The 20,144-nt window shown below is 42.7% G+C and overlaps 1 protein-coding gene across 2 annotated transcripts; it reads right to left on the bottom strand.

Annotated features, from left to right (window-relative positions):
* Window positions 1-32: 32 nt before the first annotated feature.
* On the bottom strand, window positions 33-20,067 carry SNAPC4 (small nuclear RNA activating complex polypeptide 4). 2 transcript variants are annotated; one of them, XM_075055033.1, is made up of 23 exons: window positions 19,475-20,067; window positions 18,429-18,469; window positions 17,200-17,358; window positions 16,564-16,689; window positions 15,549-15,627; window positions 14,859-14,940; window positions 13,896-14,000; window positions 13,220-13,292; window positions 12,743-12,907; window positions 12,360-12,507; window positions 11,246-11,352; window positions 10,865-10,959; window positions 10,037-10,131; window positions 9,339-9,424; window positions 8,226-8,618; window positions 7,082-7,171; window positions 6,616-6,859; window positions 6,440-6,510; window positions 6,030-6,128; window positions 5,762-5,789; window positions 3,002-5,112; window positions 1,508-1,638; window positions 33-560 (listed from the first exon to the last, which is right to left on the bottom strand). In XM_075055033.1, exons 1-22 carry the CDS (start codon window positions 20,058-20,060, stop codon window positions 1,519-1,521), a joined length of 5,103 nt encoding a protein of 1,700 aa, XP_074911134.1. In that variant the 5' UTR covers window positions 20,061-20,067; the 3' UTR covers window positions 33-560; window positions 1,508-1,518. The 2 variants fall into 2 exon arrangements, with proteins under 2 accessions (XP_074911134.1, XP_074911133.1); XM_075055032.1 differs by having other exon boundaries at window positions 1,523-1,638.
* Between the last annotated feature and the right edge of the window lie 77 nt (window positions 20,068-20,144).

Raw genomic sequence — 20,144 nt, 5'->3', positions numbered from 1 at the left:
TACCAGAAAAAAAACCACACAGAATACATCAGTAATTTTTAAGTGAGAAAAATAAAACATCTGTATTTCAACAAATACTCAAGACTCATTTTGATACAAAATTAATCTGCTGCTTACTCAGCAGTAGTCAGTCAGTTAGCTATCAAGCAAAACCACTGTCACAGCACTAAAAAGAAAAAACACCCAATGAACAACATATTCTGAACATGGATAAACATTCACATAAATAGGGGCTACCACAAAAAGGAAATAAATAACCATCATTGCTGGTTTCCTCAGATCTCCAGCAATCTCCCCTGACCCCCAGCATCTATGGCAGGTGCTAGTCTGAAAGAGAACAGAATTGGTCTATGCCTGAAAGACTTCCCTCCAGTCATTTTGTTTCATTTTTTGCAACTTGTCTAAAGATGCAGACTTTGTTAGGTGATGGGAAAACCAGTCCAGCCATTTTCCTCTCCCCCAGGTCCGTCTAGTCAGTTTGTTGGAAGTGTTAAAAGTGAATAGTGCAAAGAGTATCTCCTACTGCCATGCAGGAAGGCAGACCCACAGTCAAGTGACTCCTGTAACAAAGCACAAACAACTCCTATTAGTCACAGCATTTTTATAGAGAAGCTGCCCTTTTGGAGTTTCTAAAACCAATTTTAAAGAAGAAACCCGAACAGTCTCATCTGACAACTATGTGAATCAAACACCATTCATGTTCATTTGGTCTATTGCACCAAAAGCCTCAACAGATATTAAGCCATCACACACTTGTACCCTACAGAAGCTGTCCTGTTAATACACGTAGAGAAATGAAGCCGTATGGGATGGGGGGGCAGGGGGAAGTTGTTCAGAGATGAAGTGTTGAAGACAAACTCCAGTGAAGTACCCGCTAGTCTTAAGTCCCAGGTTCCCACTAGCTTTTAATATTATTCTTCACTTCAAGACTCACGAGCCAGGCTACAGAGGGCAAACTACACAAAGAGCTGATGCTACCTGCCCAGGATCTAGAGGATTGCTTGACAACCCTGAGCAAGGACATCTTACCACCAGCCTGCTCAAACTTGCAGCAAGGATTTACTTCAGCTTCTGCTGCAAGTGCTTAGCACTCACACACACAAACCCTCTCTTCAGCAGTAGCTGCCCAGGCTTTCCTGGCCCACCAGTTATGAACCTCTACTAGTCTCATTTTAGCAGACAAGCCTGTAGAGTGCTACCAACTAGGTATAATGCTAGTAGGCAGTAGCATGGACTAAAAGGCTGCCAAATGTTTAAACTTCATGACTTTTGTATATAATTTTATCACATAGACATCAACTTTCCCTCCCCCTGAAAGTCAAAGTATTAGCCTTAGTCTATGATTAATGGGTGATTATAGAACTCTGTGTCCTATGGGAACAAAAGTTGAGATAATTTCGGTCCTTTCCTAGGGTCATGATTCATTGTCTAAGCTGTACCACAGACAAATGCATTTCAGGTTCTCTTCTCAGGCAAGAAATACAAGATCCACTGAGTAGCTACTAACACATTTCCTTCTCACATCCTCCTCCTTTTCCTGAAGCGGGCACTTCTCCTGATTTGAGGAGCACTGGCATCAGCCACATCAGTGCAGGAGTCCGAAACAGACTGTGCAGCATTCTCTTCAGCTCCCATGCCCTGCAACATAAGCAGAAGAGACTTATCAACACCATGTGAGCTAGCATAATTGCAAAAGAACCCCTTCAGCCATCTTTTTATTTTAGGGAGCTCACAAAGATTTCCAAAACAATCTTCCATTTACTTTCAAAATTAAGCGTGGGACAACAACATTCTATTACCAAGGTCACAGCAGGCACAAAACATCCCAAAGTTTTCAGAGCGAAACCTTCAGCCAACACTAGCATTTCTTCCTGCTTCTGCTACCGCTACCAAACTGGAGCAGTTCCCGCTGCAGTTTCTGTCTGGGCACAACCGTTTGTTACAAAGGTTGTGGGCACAACCATTCATGAGAGAGGCTGCATGCCTGCCACAAGTGATGCTTTAGCTTTCACTGCTGGAGCCAGACAGTGCCCCAGACAACACAGGTCAACACAAGCTTTTGACTTCTCATAAAACATACCCCTACCACAAACTTTTCACTGAAAAGCACCAGGAAAACAACCTGGCTATAGCATTAATAAAAGGAGTGGGAGGGAGCCTGGTGGAAGATGACACAGGACAGAGAGGTTGGCAGTAAGGCTAGCAGGCAGTGAAGAATTGCTGGTGACTTTTGGACCAACTGCTTGCAGTTCAAACTCCACTGAACTTGGCCTAGACCCAAAAGTCAGAGCCAGAATAGATAACTGCTGGCTTTTACTATGGGAAAGCACTGATCTTCAGGCAGCTTTGCCATCTTTCTGTAGAAAGAGCCATTTACCTTGTTTATTCATCTTCATTAGTGTTTTGTTTGTTTATTTTGGAGCCACAATGAATTGAAATGCAAGTCTGAGCTACACAGCTTCCTGGCATGTTCTGTAAGAAACAGTGCTGGGCAGTAATGGATTTAGCTCAAAAATCAGACACTGATTTAGGTTGACATTATGGCCTACATCGATCCATATACTCTAATAATCTCTAGTCATATAAAACAATTCAGGATGAAGACTTCAAACGGCAATAGCAGCAAACATACACAATCCCCCCGATATTACTGGGGTTTAAAGGACACATACAATGAAAAACAAGGGCCTGATTTAAAAAATACAGGAGTCAGTGCAGGATTATAAACTGTAAGAGGAAGGGAGCTTTGATACCCACTTCTGGGAACTATCACGTCAAGTTTAATGTGCTACAAAAAACATGGGACTTTTACTCTTGTGAAGACTAAGGGGTCCCAGCTGAGCTACAGAGCTTTTCCTTTTATCAGCTGCAAAACTATGCTTATTCAAAAGGACCAAATTTCTGCTACACTTAAGAACAGTGGGGGTTTCACTCTGGACTCCAGTGCAATATTTAGCTGGCAATAACTTTCTGCTTTTAGTCCCTGGCACCTCTGTTTTACCTGATTTAGTAAATCAGCATCTTTATCTCCAGGCTCATCACCAACTGTCCAATCCAACCGTACACCTGTTAATTCATTCTCACAACTCTCTTCCTCAGACACTTCCTTCTCACTCTGCCACTCCTCTTCGTCGCTCTCTTCATATTGCTTCCTGCTGGCTGACAGAGTTGTTGTCACTTTTGGAGGAGGCAGAGTTGCTAGTACAGCCGGGAGTGTAAAGGCTGCTAGGAATCTGGCTTTCAGTAGGAGGTAAGCAGGGTTATCGCCGAGTTTCTGCTGCACCAGTTCTTTGATGGCATGCAAATCAACCCCAGCGCCCTCACCCTGACTGGCATCAGAAGCCAGAAGACATGCCGCTTGCTCTTCTAGAGCTGCTTTCTGCAGAAGTAGCTTTGACAGGGTTTTCAAGTTGCACAGAAAAGGTGGCAAATAAGGCAACCTGGTTTGCAGTGATGGTACCTGGACACCTTGTTTCCCATTCAGCCACTCCTTCACTGGCCCCTCATCTTCAAGGGATATCAGGCTAAAGTCAAGTAGATTCTTTTCTGCACTGGAAGTGGTTGGTTGGGGTGGACTGTCAGCAGGCTGCATAGTCGGAGGTTTGGAGGCAATAGGTCTATTTTTCGATGCTTGTGGAGCAAAGCAATCAGAGTTCCTTGGGACATTGTTATGGGGAACTGGATCTCCTGGCTGTAGCACAATCCCTTTTGTGATGATGCTTGGATTGGAAGATGATCCGTTTGTTGTAATAGAGTCATGGCTCTTTCCCGAGCTAGTGAGACTTGACACGGATTGGGAATCAGACCCTTGAGTGCTTGCAGGTAGCTGTGTTTGGGGCAGCAGCACAGCATGCAGGGTTGGTGCATCAGGTGGAAGAACAGTCTGAGCTGCAGAGGAGTCAGAAGCCTTGGAGAAGCCATCTGAACATGCAGGTGCTGCAGAAGAAACACTGGATGTGGTGCATCCAGGACTCGCTGAGGTCATAGGTAGAAGAATTGTGGAATGGTTAGCTGTCTTTCCCAAAGGTACTCCTTCTGCTAACTGGGCACTTGGTGCTTTTGTCTCTGCACTGCTGGGGTGAGGCGTATTTGCTCCAGCTGGTACAGGAGGCACTCCTAAGCTAGAGACGTTGCCATTGGAAGTCACAGTTGTCTGACATTGACTTCTCACAGCAGCAGCTGGCAGTCCTTGGGGAACACCCACCACAGTTTGTACAGCAGTGGGGAGCAAAGCCTGTGGCGTTACGACCCACGTGAAAGGCAGTATGCTGTTGGGAATCAAATGTGAACCAGTTTGTGGAGTTACAAGAGCAGGCAATAGATTGACTGGCCTCTGTTGTGGCCCATTACTATTTAGCTCACAGGTAACTGGTGCGGAAAGAGACAATTTGTTGGTGCCAGACTCAATGCCAACAGGCACCACTGTAATCTGATGTGGCACAAAAGCTTGGTTTTGCAACACTACTGAAGCTGAGCTACCCGCTAGGACCTGACCATTGCAGCCTCCCTGATTTGGGGCTTTCTCTGCTGCAGCTGGATTCATGCCTGGAAAAACCCCTCCTTCAAGGCTACTTTCCAAAGCTTGCTCTTTTAGTTCCTTATTGGATTGTAGTTCTGTCCCTTGTGAGGAAACAGGGCTTTCCCCAGTTCCTGGCACTGATGAAGAATGGTTTTCAAGCACAATAGCGGTAGAAGTTGAACCTGGAACAGAACTAAATGCTGGCAATGGAGCTGGTGCACACTGTACTTGGCTATTTGTACAACTAACTGCTGCAGGTTTGCTCCCTGCTTGTGCAGAAGGAATGATTTGCTGTGGTGTGTGCTGGATTATCAGAGGCCCTGAAACCACCATCTGTGGGGTAACAAATACTGTCCTCTGCATAGCTTTCTTAGCCCGGGATTCTCTTAGCCGCTTCTCTCTCAGTAATTCTGAGACAGTTTTAGGCTTCTGCCTTTGCACTTGGGCTGGAAGACCTCCCTGCATGGCAGGAGCACTGCTCTCAAAGACAGCAGCAGAAGTGTCCCTTGCTTTTAAGGCAACAGGTCTCTTGACAGCATTCCTTGGTATGCCTCTTCGGGAGTTCCTCTGACTACAAGATTGTGATGAATTGCCTATAGAGGAGGGGAAATAAAGTAAAAAAAAAAAAAAATTAGAAAGATTGAACAGTATTTTCAAAAGCCATTCCTTAACTATTAAGCATCAATCACCCTGCACTGGAAGTAGCAAAATTCCTGTTTGTGAGAGTTCCTACACCACCATAGTCTTGATTTAATCAAGCCCCGTCCTGACATCTGCCAGAGAACTCTGATGCAGCAAGCTTACCACTTGTTCAGTGATGATGTAATTTTCCCCAGAAATCACAGATGGGCTAGGAATGCACCTTAACACTGCACACGAGGAATTGTACACAGGCACTTTGCATCAGCCAGGATGACAACAACAAACGGGTTTGGGTTGGTGCCAGCATGTTCACTACAGCCTACAGCCAGCACCTTCCTGGAGAAAAGCGTAACAGCAATAGTCTACAGAACTGGTGGCCCAGTGCCACTGGTCCCCCAGCCCTTCAGTACTTTTTCCAGTCCTTACCAAAGGGTAACATATTTAACCAATAACTGAAAGATCCAAGAGCTAGCAAAAATGAGCATGACAATGTAGTTTTGTTCCAAAAGTTCTCCTTCAGTTAAATTGGTCATTAATGTAACGGTGATGAATTAAGTGAAAGTTCTTGTACATCATAAAAATAAATGTTCTGGTAGGTACCTGAAGAAGTCTCCATATTTTGGGAAGCCTGCCAAAAAAATTATATTAAATTATACTTCTGAGATATCTAAAGATCATTAAAACAGCACAGATGTCAATCAAACCCATATCTGTCAACATCCTATATATTTTATTATGCTTCTGAACCAAAACAAATTGGTAACACACACACACACACAAACAGCACCACTGGCCACACGCAATGAAAAATCTCTACTTTAGTCAAGACTTCAGTGGGAAAAGCTTAGAAACAGACCATGTGCAATACCTGCTGAGGCCTTCTTGCATTAGCTCTAAGAAGCTCTGACTGCCTTAGCCTTCTCTCGCGTATAATCTTCATACAGCCATTGGTATCAATCTGAAAGAGCTGCAAGATGAGAATTAAAGTTTGATTGAGAACAAAAATGTTCTGGTAGGGCCACTGACTGAATTGGAGAGGCTTCACATGCAAGATTCTGGTGACATTTTTACACTTACAGAAAAAGTCCTGACAGTATTAGATTCTGGATGCAGGATTTATTTAAGAAACATCATACGCAAGCCATGAGGTCAGATTAATCCAGCAATTAGATGATTTGTTTAAGAAACAAAGACAAACCGTTTATTTAAGCACCAAATACACAAATAAAGATTACCACTGTCTGAAAGTGGATAATGCTATTAAGACAGTAAACCTACCTGAATGAAAAGCGTGAACAGGGGAGTGCTCACGAGACTGACCGACTTAATCTTCTCTTGAATAGAATCAGCTAGAAAAAAGTCCAACATCAAAATCAGCTGGGTGTTCACTTACAAAACGTCAGAAAGTAGGGACAAAAAGTAGGAGAGTACTACCCCTGATGGGTCACCACTACCTTTTGTCTGATAAAAAGCCATCCTCCCGGTTTGCAAGGTGCAAGGCAGTAGCACATTGCCCACCCAGGGCGTTACTGCCATTAGAAGCTTTCTGTCAAGGTTCATTCTTCTCAAACGCTCTCTCTCTTGACGGTAACTTTTCTCCGTGATGTTCTGCAGCCCCTGAAGCTTCTGCCCAACAGATGTACTAACTCCAGATGTTTTTGTTAAAACAGTGGCAGAAGGTTTTAGTATCTTTGATTGCTGTGCATGAACAAATACATAGAGTTCCAATTAGGAAGGTTCTACCAAAATTAGTCCCAGGACAAACTATTCATGGGGCAGTTATGAAAAAAAAATTATGAGCCTTTCCTCTTGTGACTACAGTGCAAGAAGGTATGTGATTCTATCAAAAGACATTTCCCACTAAATATGGCCTGGCAGTGCTCACATCACAAGAGCAGACAAGACAGAAGAGGCACTTACAAGTTTCCTCTGGAAGCATGTGTTATTTCTTAATACTCTTCTCACATTCTCCAGGGTAACCCGTAGCACTTGCTTTCCACATCTGGAAGCCTTAATATGAAAGCATACAAAAAAATATGAAAGGGAAAGTATCTCTCAGAAAATTACTTGCACTGACTATACACAGAAGGTACAAAAGTTTTCAGTATTCTTGCTGTTGAAAGTATCTTATTAAATGAAATCAGCCCCTAAGTGCAGACATTTACCTTATCTTTTAAACCTTGTGCATTGTCACAATACCAAATATCTACTTTGTAAAAGCCTTTGTGTGAGGTAGCTACAAAAAGCCACACTGAGGGTCAGAATTTATTGAATGATTCTCTTTATATTTTTTGGCTTAACAGTACAAAGGAATGTACAGGAAGAGGTTTGGAAATGCCACTGACTCTCCCCTAAACTTCTGCTAGTAAAATAATGCTGTATGAGTAATCAAAATTAAGACTGATTATGCCAGATAAGCACTTACAACCCTTGCATACCATAACCCCCATGAACACACCTATTCTGTAACCAACAAACTTGTCATTGGTGCAATCGGCCCCGCAGTTTAGGGCACACGTGCAATTCTTAACACAAAAGTCAGAACAATTTTGCTTACGTGAACTTAAATAGCAATTTAGATATTTAATGTTTTGCTAAGGAGTATCTTTCTGCAAAAATGTGCTAGGAGGGTTTGTACTGTTTCAGTACCTTATCTGGGGTGAAAATCCAGCTCAGAATCAGATACAGATGTATAAGTAACTTAATTCTTCCAAATTCTAAGCCAATATGCCCTAGTCACCAGGGTAGAGAGACACCACAATTCACTGGACAATTCTGCTTTATGAGATCTAAAAAAAGTTTTGTTTCTGTGAAACTACATGTAGGAAGGAACACAGCTATTAATGCATGGGGAAGCAGTGCTAGAAATTTCTGTTTAATCCCACAGCTCAGTTTCCAACAGCACCCCCCAATGGCATAGTGAGAAAGCAGCCAACAGAGGCACAAAAAAGATTTTGCCATCTACTCATTGCATACTCTCTTTACTACAGCAACTGCACTTCCCAGTCACTTCTGATCTAAGCACCAATCCCATCAAGAACAGACTGAGAATCCCAGGATTCACCTTGTTCATTACTTCTGCTGGATTCTTCACAATGGTGTCCGTTGAATGTGGACGTGCAATGCCCCTTAGGAGGGTGTTCAACTCTGACGATTTATCAGCAACTCTGTCCTCGGCTCCATCACACGTTGCACTTTGAACTTCACTGCTACCAGTCTTTGCATCAGCACTCACAGGACAGAAAAGGGATGGAGTTTGGTATCTTCCTTTGTTTGACTCCTGTGTATTCGTCCGTGTTGGTATCCACAAATCAATGCTGGGAAATGCACACTCCTCCTTGCTTGTCGTCTCCTCCTCTGAACTGTCTGCTAAGTCCAGTTCTATGTCTTCACTGCTACTCTCTGAAGAGCTGGAACTCTCTTGCACGTGTCGGCGTTTTGTTGGCCTAGATCTTTTCTTCTCAGTCAAAAAAAGCACAGACAAATTTTAGCCAGTGCTCAGCCTTGACTTGCAAATCTCTCAAAACCACTAAGTTAAAAAGTTTCATGGGGCAGTGTTCTACCAGTAAGGTCTGGCTTCCAATGGATAGTTCTGCTTTACTTCTGCTAAGATTAACTAAATCCAGTACAACTGACAATTGTCTTTGGACCCAGATTTTTTACTGGTTTAGATTCCTGTATGCAAAGAAAAAGCTACAGATAGGGGCTCGTGTTAAGAACTGGTCCACACAGAAGTACATACTAAGTACAGTTGCCCCATCTTGACACATTCAAGTTTCCATGAATCCTTCCCTAGGGCAGGTGCTTTGCCAATGGAAACAAGACTGTACCTTTAACATGGTCTTAAGCAGCCAGAATGTCTGGAGTGCCTGGTACCAAAACTGGCAACTCACGAGGTATGTACATGAAAAACTAGGTATATCCAATCCTTACAGGTACTTCAAGGTAATAAAGAAAATTCTGGGTAATACACGAATATATAGCAAATTAACTTCAGACCTTCAGAACAAAGGCTGCTTTAACACATGAAAAATTAGACCATGAACTTCCACGACAAAATCTTGATTTTGTGAAATCAATGTCAATTTTTGTATTGATTTCACAGGTTTTTGCTTTTAGTTTAGAGAATCTTAATTAAAGAGATGGGACAGTGACATAGCAGAATTTTGTACAATACCTTGGACCCAATCATGAGTTTCCACTTGCTTAGACATTGGGAGCCAGTTCGATGTGGCAATTCAGAAGCTATTTTACTCCAGTGACCTAAAAAGGATGCAGAGTAGAGCATACCTATTAATGCAACAAACTGAGTGACAGGCCTTTTCAATGCAGAATGTTTCCTTGTATAAGACAGAGTAACTATATGAATGGATCTCAAAACCTTAATACTCATTAGAGTTCTTCGATCAGACTTTGCACTACTATACACTCAGCTCAAGTTAGAACCTACAATAAATGAATCAGTGATTAAAACCCTAGCAGAACTACATACTCCCTTGCAGCAGTAAAAGAGCACTTAGAAGAAAGCTTAAACCAAATGCTGAGAAGCTTCTATTTGTTAAGGGAACTTTTCTTAGAGAAAATAAGAGAACTCTTTCACAGGCTGTTTAGAGGGGAACTCACTCCTCTAAACTGTCACAGCTCTGACACCTTGCTAACACAGCTATAGAACTCTTTACTATGCAATCCCTCAATAACTGAATTTCCAGGAACAGACCACACCATATAAGGAAGGCTGCAATCATGAGTACAAAGCAGAGCCTGCTAGTATCAGCTCTGGGGCTTAAAATAAAAGAGGAGAAAACTTAAATGATAAATTCCTTAGCAATATTTACTTCTCTAAGTTTCTAAAGATTAAGCCACAGAAACACTTACCCAGGCCATGCTTTTGAACCAGTTCAATTAGCTGCTCCTCTTCCTTTAAACTCCACTTGCCTTTCTTTACATCACAGTGCAATGCCTTTAAGTACCTTCAAAATGAAAACGTTAAAGTAAGGAACATTCAATTCTGCTTGTACAGTTCTGATCATCACCACATACTCTTGAGGCTGAACAAATCCGGCATTCCTTATCAATTTTTCCTGTTTGTAAAAGGTCCCATCCCTACTCCCTTAATACAGCACAGCTACAATCTCTTTGCTCTCAAAAATATCAGGCCACATGATTAAGAATTACAACAAGCGGCTGTAAAACAGGTCACTGAAATTAGGACATACTGTACTCTGCATCTCCTGAAGTTGAGTCCGAGGCTGAAAATTGCTCAGCACCTCATTATTGGTGTTCAGTTACAGGAAGTCACCGACTAGATTATTTTCACAGATGCACAGACAATACATGGATGACAACCTTCCCTCCCGACATGCACTCCTTCATGTTTAGTGACCCCTTTGCTTTATTTTGAACAACATCTCTCCCAACTTCTGCTAACCCACAGACAAGTAAACTGAGGGAGTAGCACGCCACAGGCAACAATGGTCTGTTCTCTCTGTTAAACTCAATTTCAACTTTTTGACTTCTGTAACTACAAATGCAGGGTTATGCGGAGATAATGTTAGCGACTATATTTAGACCATAACCACTTTTTACAAAACAGTCCTTAAGGTGACACTGATTTAAGCAGATCAAACATATTTGTAAAATAAGTTGCATCTTGGCTCTGTGTAATGAACTTGAAATCACAGTTGCTATATTCAGCATACTTACCGATCTCTGCACTGAGCATCGCTCCTCCCTGGCACTTCTGTCCGAATTTTATACCAGTCACGCTCCCCATACTTCTTAACTGCAGCCAACAGCATCTACGTTAATCAGACAAATCAAGAGTTGAAATCCTCATCAGTAACAATCTTAACAGACCTGAGACAGAAGCAGACATACTTGCTTCCACTGTGTTGTAAATCCCTGGGCAAAAGCATTTAGGAGCTTCTAAGCCCTCTTGACTTGTAAACTGCCCACCTTGGTCTGTTTTACATTCCTTTGTGCCACTGTTACAGCTCAGATATATATAGCCATGCAGTATCTCAACAGTCTAGCCTTCCCACTTTTTGCACCCTGCAATTCTAGGCATCAGAGAACAGAGCTTACAGCATCTTCCTCTGGTGTCCAGGGTCCTTTCTTCAAACTGGGGTCCACGCTCTTTGTCCATCGGTAAATCAGCTGAGCAGAATCTCTTCCTTCCATGTAATAAGCAACTAGAAATGCAAAGGTGTATTTTAAAGTCAGTTGCAAACAGCGTTTCTTCCTTTACTTACATTGTAACTGAGATATTTCCAAACAGTGGATCACCGTAAGCAGCATTTAAATCTCAGCTTAAATACTTAAACAATGGTACACAACAAGAATTGAAAAAGAACATGGCATACACAAAATGTTACTATTTGTAATGGCATTATCCATACGAGACACTTAATGACCCAACAATCCATCCTGCAACAACAGAGAACTAGCAAAGGTTTCAGCTCCAATACACATCTGACAGGTTCAACACACCAGGTGTTATACGCACAGGCTTGGATTTAGGACCCCAGATACTTGGTTACTATTCTCATACTGCCTCCCACACTTCTGAGGAATAGAGACACCAGTACTGACGCCCTAGAAAAGGCGGCCCTAGAAAATTGGTCACAGCACTGAAAACTGCCAAAACAGCTGGCCATGAATGAATACTGGCTTTCTAGGGAAGAACCCTGATGATGTTTTTATAAGAAACAAAGCTCACACAACCATCGGTACTTACTAATAACTCTCAGCCAGTTTCAACCAAATTTCAAAGATGGATAAAGGTTCCAAGAGCTACTAAGCTCTTGCTGATACAATGAAACTTCCAGGTAGTTACAGGAAAGACATATATTACTGCTCCCACCAAATAGAAAGAGAGGGAAAACAATGATCCTCTTTCATTCAGCTCGCCAACAAGGCATTTTTAGAAACAGGTACATCTGTTGTTTCAGACGAGCCACAGCACTGTTGTGCCCTGTCTAGATCACAGGCTAGAAAGGTAAGGTGAAAACATAGAACTGTGACTATCCTGGAAATGAAAACATTCATAGGAAATAAAACTTCATTAATTCCTTGAATTGGAGCAGGCTGGGTGGGTGCTCTAGTATGCAGAAACATTAACAGACATAAGCCTGGGAAAATGAAAAAAAAATAACGATTATGGGTGAATGGAAGACATTTTGACTTGTAGGTCACTTACTTTTCTTGTATGGGATATGACTTCCTACTCTCATCTCCTGAACAAGATCTAAAAGCATCTGATCTTCAGCTTTGGTCCATTCTTTCCTTTTCAAATCTTTGTTATAGACTTGATACTTCTGCAAGCACTGGAAAGGTGTCCTGTTTGTCTTAATACAATAAAAACAGAGCTACTCAGAAAACTGGATATTTATAAGTATAAAAAGCAAGAGGGCAAGGCTAAAGTACCAAACTTTTTTGGTACTGTTCTTGAACACTTCTCAGAAAAGCATTAATTAACAATGAATTAACATTAATGTCATTTTCCAAAAAGTGACATGAGGCACAGTTAAGTCAGAATTAACTGACTTTTCACCTCTTGTTTCTGAGCTCAGAAGACCTTACCCCCAACTCCTGGGCTATAGTCTGCCAGTCCAGATAACCATGTTTAGCAGCTATCTTCTTTAGCCTCTCTATTTCCTCCTCAGTCCATTCCTTTTTGTTGATGCTTGGATGCTCCCAATTTTGCCAAAACTTCCTCAGTTCTTCTGCGCTACGTTGTCCATCAAACTAAAAGAAACATCAAAAATCTTTTTTATCTTGTAGCTGGGACTGAACACCTGGACAGACAGGAACACCGATACAAGGAATATATTTTGCTTTCCAGGTATGTCTTAGTGCTAAGTCTTCCAGAATTAAATAATCAAATTTAACCAATAACATCACATTTTCAGTACTTCTGTGCTTGCCAAGTTATGATCACAGTCAACTTCAAGAAATTCACGATGGGAACAGTGGATGCAAACTAGACCAGGTCAGGTAATTCTCAAGAGAAGAGACACAGATATCTGAAGTAATAAAACAGCTGATCTCCCAACTTACATGGATGTTTGAAATTTTCTCCCAGTCATGCTCATCAAATCTGTTTCCCAACAAGTCACTTTCTGGGAGTTGGCTAAAGCAGATGGTACAAAGAGAAAGAACCCCATTACATGGTTAATTACACAGTCACTTTGTCTTCCTGATCTTCCTTCATCTTGTTCCTCCCACCTGTTACTGACTTCCACAAGGACTGAACACTTACTACCTAAAAGCATCAGGCTCTTTAACATAGTAACTTTGCCCAAACCAATGTTTCTCCTTGAAAAAGAGTTCCCTACAAGATGATGTTGGTTTAGCAGGAGAAACCATTAATGCAGTATCAAAATACATTGCTCTAGACACCTTAACGAGCAAAAGCTCAAAACCACTAAAAATTTCAGACCACTCTGCTTCTTTGTTGCTAAATCAAGAACTATTTAATACAGCACCTCTATATTGGGTATAGATACTACATTTGTGTATCAAGACCCAAAACACAATTCTTAGTAAAGAACTGTGGAGATGAGAGCTCTGCAGAGTTTGAACAGCACTTAATTTTTTGCAAGCCAACACAAATAAAGATTTCTCCAAATGTCACATCCATACGTGCTCGAGGAAGGAGGGAACTTCCAAGAAGAGATAAACTCCAAGAACAGACTTTCATTTTCACCAAGAACATAAAAAGAAGACTTCTCACTTAATTGCCTCTATTTCTCGCTCCACTTCTTTGATTTGCTTTTCCAAGATCTGTTTCTCCATTTCAGTCTTGACTTTCTCCAGTTTCTGATTCCAATAACTCATCCTGTTCAAAAAAATTTTTATCATTACTTACTATGACTAGATGTGAATGAGGTCAACGGCATCAGAAGACATATGGCAAAGATGGTTTCCCTGTCAGTATCATTCTTTCCTTCAAGTTTATTTCCACAGTACACAAAACTGTTGTTCTTCTATGTTTTCCCACATGACACACTCATTGTCCTATTTTTGCCCCCAAATACAAATCACTGACCCAGAACAGGTCTCAGATTAATCACTTTGGTATTTACAGAGTGAAATGATGGTTGCTGCAACAGCATCAAAGACCATACCAGCTCCAGGCACAGAAATCTCTTGCTGGATATACCATTATGACTTGCTACATATCACAATTTCAGCTTCAAGCCCCGTAGACTATTTTAAGTTATACCATTGTGTCAATGGGAAGAAATAGATGGCTATAAAATGCCACAATACAAAACGAAACCTCTCCACCTGCCACATACCCAATCAAGCGTTTAGAACCCAACCCCAATGCTGTAACCTCTTGCTTATGGTCGGAGCACTGCAGTCCAAGACCCTTCGGTACAACGTGCACACACAGATAATATAGGTGTCAACAAAGAACAAAAGATGCTGCTACCTACAACAGTGTCATCCTCTGCACTGGTGCCCACAGGACAGGGGAGTTTGAGGATCACTGCTGTAAATTCACAGAACCACTATCCCAGGCCCAACAGTGACAGTCAAAGTATCTCTGCTCTGTTTTGTAACCTTACCGAACTGCAAACAGTTAACACGAGAACTCGCTGAAGGAAGGTAGAATCTCCACATATATCCTGTCCTTCCTTCATATATAATGTTCTCATCAGGAGAAAGACGACTTTTGCACAGTACTTACTTCAGTAACTTTGGCTGAAGCAGGCGCTGCAAGCGGTCACTTACTACCGATTTCTGCAATAATGTCTTCTCTCTGCTTTTCCCTAGACAAAACAAGGTAATCGAGCATTCAGACACTGGTGCAAAACCACTGCCAAGAAAAAGAGAGATCCACTGCTTTCAATATCACTCTTAAAGTACCCCTCAAGTCTTCATAACAGTTCATCTTCATTAGCTACACAATTTTGTTGGGCAAAGCAACTACCAGAGGCTAGGTAAATTGACTGTATTCTCCACCGAAATGATTGATGTCATGTCTGACCTGAGCAAGTCACAGCCTCTTGCTCAGTTTTAGTTCCAAAGAGATCTCAATAAAGATCATCACCCAGGTGTTTGTAACTATCTAGAGCTGTTAAGTGTCCCTTGAACTTCTCTCATTTGAGCACTACCTTTGCATGATCTCATTCAGTTTTGGAGCGCTCACAGGAGTTGTTATATGACACATCAAAACAAATGCAAATGAAAGAAGCAAGTCATTAATCACTCGATGAAACAATTTACAGAGCATCCCGTTAACTACTTTTTTTTGTAGAGTCAAGTATGAAATACCAGAAATGTTGATGTTTAATTGCAAATGGGGGGGAACTAACAATATGAATATATACATTTGTTATAGCTCTTATAGAACACTGAAGAGCACATAGTTACTTACACTTTGTTGACAGCAGTTGTTCAAAGGATTTTATGCCTTGAGCTGCTTTTTCCTTGGCATCTTCATTGGAAGGCGGGCCCTAATGAAGATTAGGGGGGTCAGATACATTGGAAGAGTCAGATACACAGAAAAATTGCCTTTTCTTCTTAGAACTCTAGCATGAACTGCTAAAAAAAGACCGGTAACTCAAACTTGTGCAAATTGTCACATTCAAACTGCTAAGTTACCTTTATTAGCACTAGCTCACAGATACATCAGAAGATGTAAGAAAACAAATACAAATAGAGATAAGTTTGTCCATGGTTACACAGCACATTCTCAGCTCAGAGCCAGGCCTGCTCACATTAGCTGACAGTTGCTTAAAGAACCATTTTGAACATGGGGACACGTATTATGCACGTTTATACCTGCTTAAGATGTACTACCAACTTGGGTAGGATTTAATAGAAAAATTACCAGAAATTGTTTGAATATTATATTAATATATGTATGGTGACAGTTGACAGCTACAACAAAATGTCAAGATATTTTGCTCGCGACCCTTTAAAAACACATGAAAAAAGCCATGACACTTGCCTCAGAAAACTCCCATTTCAAAGACAATAAGATTTCAACAAGTACTTTAAACAACAGCATGGAATTGCATCATGGAGATGAAAACAAACAATCAAAATTAAGTTAAAACCAAGAATGTTCAAGTGCCCCATGGCTGGAATTGCATTGTGGAGATGAAGACAAACAATCGAAATTAAGTTAAAACCAAGAATGTTCAAGTGCCCCATGGCTGGAATGCCACTCCTCAGAACTCACTTTCAGACATCACAGTCAGACATGGGTTGAACAAACATTTCCAAAAGAGGGTAAGTAAGCAACAAGTGAGGGAAAGAAAAGGTTTCAAACTGAGGAGTGACATTCACAGTTACACAGTTGAAATGTAACACAGTTTTAACACAGTTACAATTTAAATCTATCATTGAAAGACATATCAGTACTTAACCTAGTTATATTTACTTACAATTCCTGTTGTTTTATCCTTAAAGTATGGCTTCATAAAATGACCCAAAAATACATTCGCTGGTAGATTTCTACCATCTCCTGCCTTTGCTATTTTTGGACCACCAAGCTCGCACATGATTTCCTTCTGCAATACAAGAATTAATTAAATGGTATCAGTGTCTCCTTCAAATTCCTAATTTCAGAGGGCAGCGGCTGAGCCACCACAAACACCCCAGGCAGGGTTCAAATTTGCAGCAACAGACTGTAAATCAGTGTACATGTTAAAGACAGGATTTGTAACTTCCTAAGTTTGTACAGTACGCTGCAGATGATTAAAAAAACCTAACTTGCTACAACAAGCTAAAATATAAGATATAAAGTACCCTAGTGATAGCATTTTTGGTGATAAGAAAGCATGGAACCATCATTGGTTTGAACTGCCATGAAGAAAATGAACCTGGTTCCTGGCCAAGCAAGCTGAGCACTGCACCAGCATATGAATAAGGGACTATTACTACTGCAGCTGATTCCACTAGTACCTGTGATGGATTAGGAATGCCCTAGAAAGTTTTACTGGGCTTGATGGGCAGGGGAAGATGGCAAATGGCAATTCAGAAAAGCATAGGAATGAACATTTTACTCCTGTTTCACTCACCTGCTGTTCTTTGTTTTGTGCAATGAGAAGCTCGACTTCCTCAATCTTTTCCTGGATAACTTCCTGGTACACATGGTTCATCTGGAGACATGTTTCTGGATCCTGTGGCAGACTACTTTCAATATCATCATCGCTACTGTCATCTTCTCTTTCCACTTCCTTGAAGCAAACAAGGCATTTGGGTCAAGGAGGGGGAGAAGAGAGAAAAATGCTTACTTTAAAAGGACATATGTAACATAATTATTTTTGTAACTCAATACTTCCATTATCTTACAAAACTGATTTTCAAAAGATTTGGAGGCACATAACAGCATGTCTCTCCCCGGCAGTTGTTTTGAATGCTCCCAGAGGCAGAATTACTAGCCTTGCCTAGCTCCCCTTCATCCTGTTCATTAGTTCAGCCTACTCCTATTTGAACCAAAGTCCGACTCCAAACCCTGCCAACACTTGGTCTTGTGCCATCAACTGCAAAACTGTAAGTAAACTGCAAAATAGTAGTAATTTACACTGGAGCTATCTTACCTGCTAAATCTGTACTTCAGAACAATCCCTTCAAATTTCCACCTCATTTCTGCTTCTACTGAAGCAACTCTTTCCTTACAAGATTTACTTCCACATGCTTCAAACACAAAGCAGCACTCTGACTGTTTCATGAAAGTGCTCTGCACCTGGGTCCAACCTGCACCAGCAGATCTGTCTTCACAAGCTAGCTTCTCCTTCCCTGTGCTATACGGCTGTTAAGACATTTCTCCGCTAAATGTTTTCTATATGAAGGCTGAAAATATACTATGTTTAAAACAACACCAAAAGTAAACAGATTATAAAAAGTCTTAGAAGTAATTTTCCCCTCATGTACAAATCCAGTATTCTTCCGGTACAGAGAAGTAAAAGACTTCTTGATCACAAGCTGATGATTTCTTTCCCATGTGCAATTGCTCTGCGACCTCCCCAGAAGCTGGTGTGTTTCCAGTGACAGAGATCAGCAAGCACTAGAGCAGGGAGGCCTCTGATCTCTGTCATTTGTTTTCACATGAAGAAGTCTCTCTATTACACATGAATAACAAAGTCCCGGGCAGGAATAACTAAACTTCCAGGTCTATTATTAATCCTTCCCAAGCCTCAGAGTCAAGCCAGCTGCCTAGATTTCCCCAGAACACAGTGAAATTTCCCTTCCTCCTGGTGCCTTCAATAGACAGATGGAAAGATATGCTTAAAGAGAAAATGGTTACCATTTCAGGATGAGAATCCGAGTCATCATCTTCACCATCACCTGTCAGACAACAAAAATACAAAAATGCTGATTGCAGTGAGATAAAAAAAGCTTCAAAACAAAAGACTTCTCAATTAAAGCATACAGAATAAAGCACCACATAGTATCTGACATGACCATTAGAGTTTTTGAATACTGCCAACACTGTCAAATAAAAATGATATTTAGTTATACTCCACGGATGCACTTTTTTGTTCTAGAGTAGGAAAAAAGAGCAGCTCCTGATAACTACAGTAGCAATCAAGCTGCATCTTGGTCCTATACATCATGGCAAATTACAGGCTCTAATGTGCAGCCAAGTAAACATTCCAACCCAACAGAACCCATAAACTTTGACATGAGCTCACAGCCCTTCCACACTCTTCAGCAATATTTGGTTTTGCATTCAGCATGGCTACAGACTTCTGGCATACCTTATTCAGACTTGTGTGGTCAAAACACAGGGGGATGAAGCGACTGTGACAGCCACCATAGGTATAGATACACGAACTATTACCACCCCCTCTATGCTTTGAAAAAATATCAATTTTAGGAGGCACAAGGCAGGCTGCGAAATGGAGTGGCTCACACAGGAGAGTTTGTGTTGTCCATTCACACGGCGTGGAAGCGGCTGTGATTTAACTATCGGCAATACTTGGTGTGCTGTTACCTTTCATGAATCAGCGCGTTACCACCCTCCCCAACTAGAAACCTCCATCAGAAGGTGTGATGGCACTCTCAACCTTCCCCGCTAGTTTCATCATGAAAATATGCAAAACACCGGTACAAGAGGCTTCTCCTGCAAGGTCGCTTGCTAAGGAAAGCCTCGAGGAGACGCCTCGCCTCAAGTCCTCCAAAATTTGCTCCCAGCACCCTCTGGGCGCAGCGCTCGGCAGAAACGGTGGGGTTAATATAAAAACCTCCACGCGAGCCTCTCTCCGACACGCATCTCAAGAGCCAGAGCAGTAACTTAATGCAGAAGGACCGGGGGAGGTCGGAGAGGGCCGATCCCGCGCCCCGCCGTACCGGAGCTGAGGCTGGAATCGGACACGGCCATCTCGATGCCGGCCCCGCCGGGCTCCAGGCTCCGCTCCAGCTCCTCGATCTCCCGCCGGATCTTCTCCCGTTCCGCGTTCAGGTCGAGGGCCCCGGGGGACAGCGCGGCCTCAGCACCGGAGGGGCGGCGAGCCCCGGCCGGGCCCGGCCAGCGGGACATGGCGGCGCCGCTGCCGCTTCCCCGGCCTGGGCCCCACGGCCTTGCAGCGGGGCACGCCCCCTCTCCCTCCGCCCAATCACGGCTGGGCACCCCGGTCAGCTGAGCCCCTCCGCACGTGACAACCCCCGGCCAATCGAGAGCGCCCCCGATGCCGCGGTGGGGCGGGGCTGACGCACGTGGTCGGCGAGAGGGCACTGCCGGGTCCCCGCTCCCCTCCCCGGTACCGCACACCGGCTGTGCCGCCGCCTCCGCGGCCTTTAATAGCTCCGCAAAACCCGTTACACAGCGGCCGGGACGAGGGTTACAGACCGCCCGCGGAGGCCGAGGCCCGGCGAAACCTCGGGGACTCGACGCCCTGCGCGAACCGCCCACCGCCAGCCCTTTTCCCTCCGCCATGACCGGGAGAGAACGGCAAGGGGAGTCCCGGCCAAAACGTGGGGTGCTCACGGGGTCCCGGCCAAAACGTGGGGTGCTCACGGG

Source organism: Buteo buteo, chromosome 23 (genome assembly GCF_964188355.1).
Source record: "Buteo buteo chromosome 23, bButBut1.hap1.1, whole genome shotgun sequence".
Taxonomy (NCBI): Eukaryota; Metazoa; Chordata; class Aves; order Accipitriformes; family Accipitridae; genus Buteo; species Buteo buteo.
Note: the sequence above shows the minus strand (reverse complement) of the source record. Positions and strands in the feature narration are given on the sequence as shown.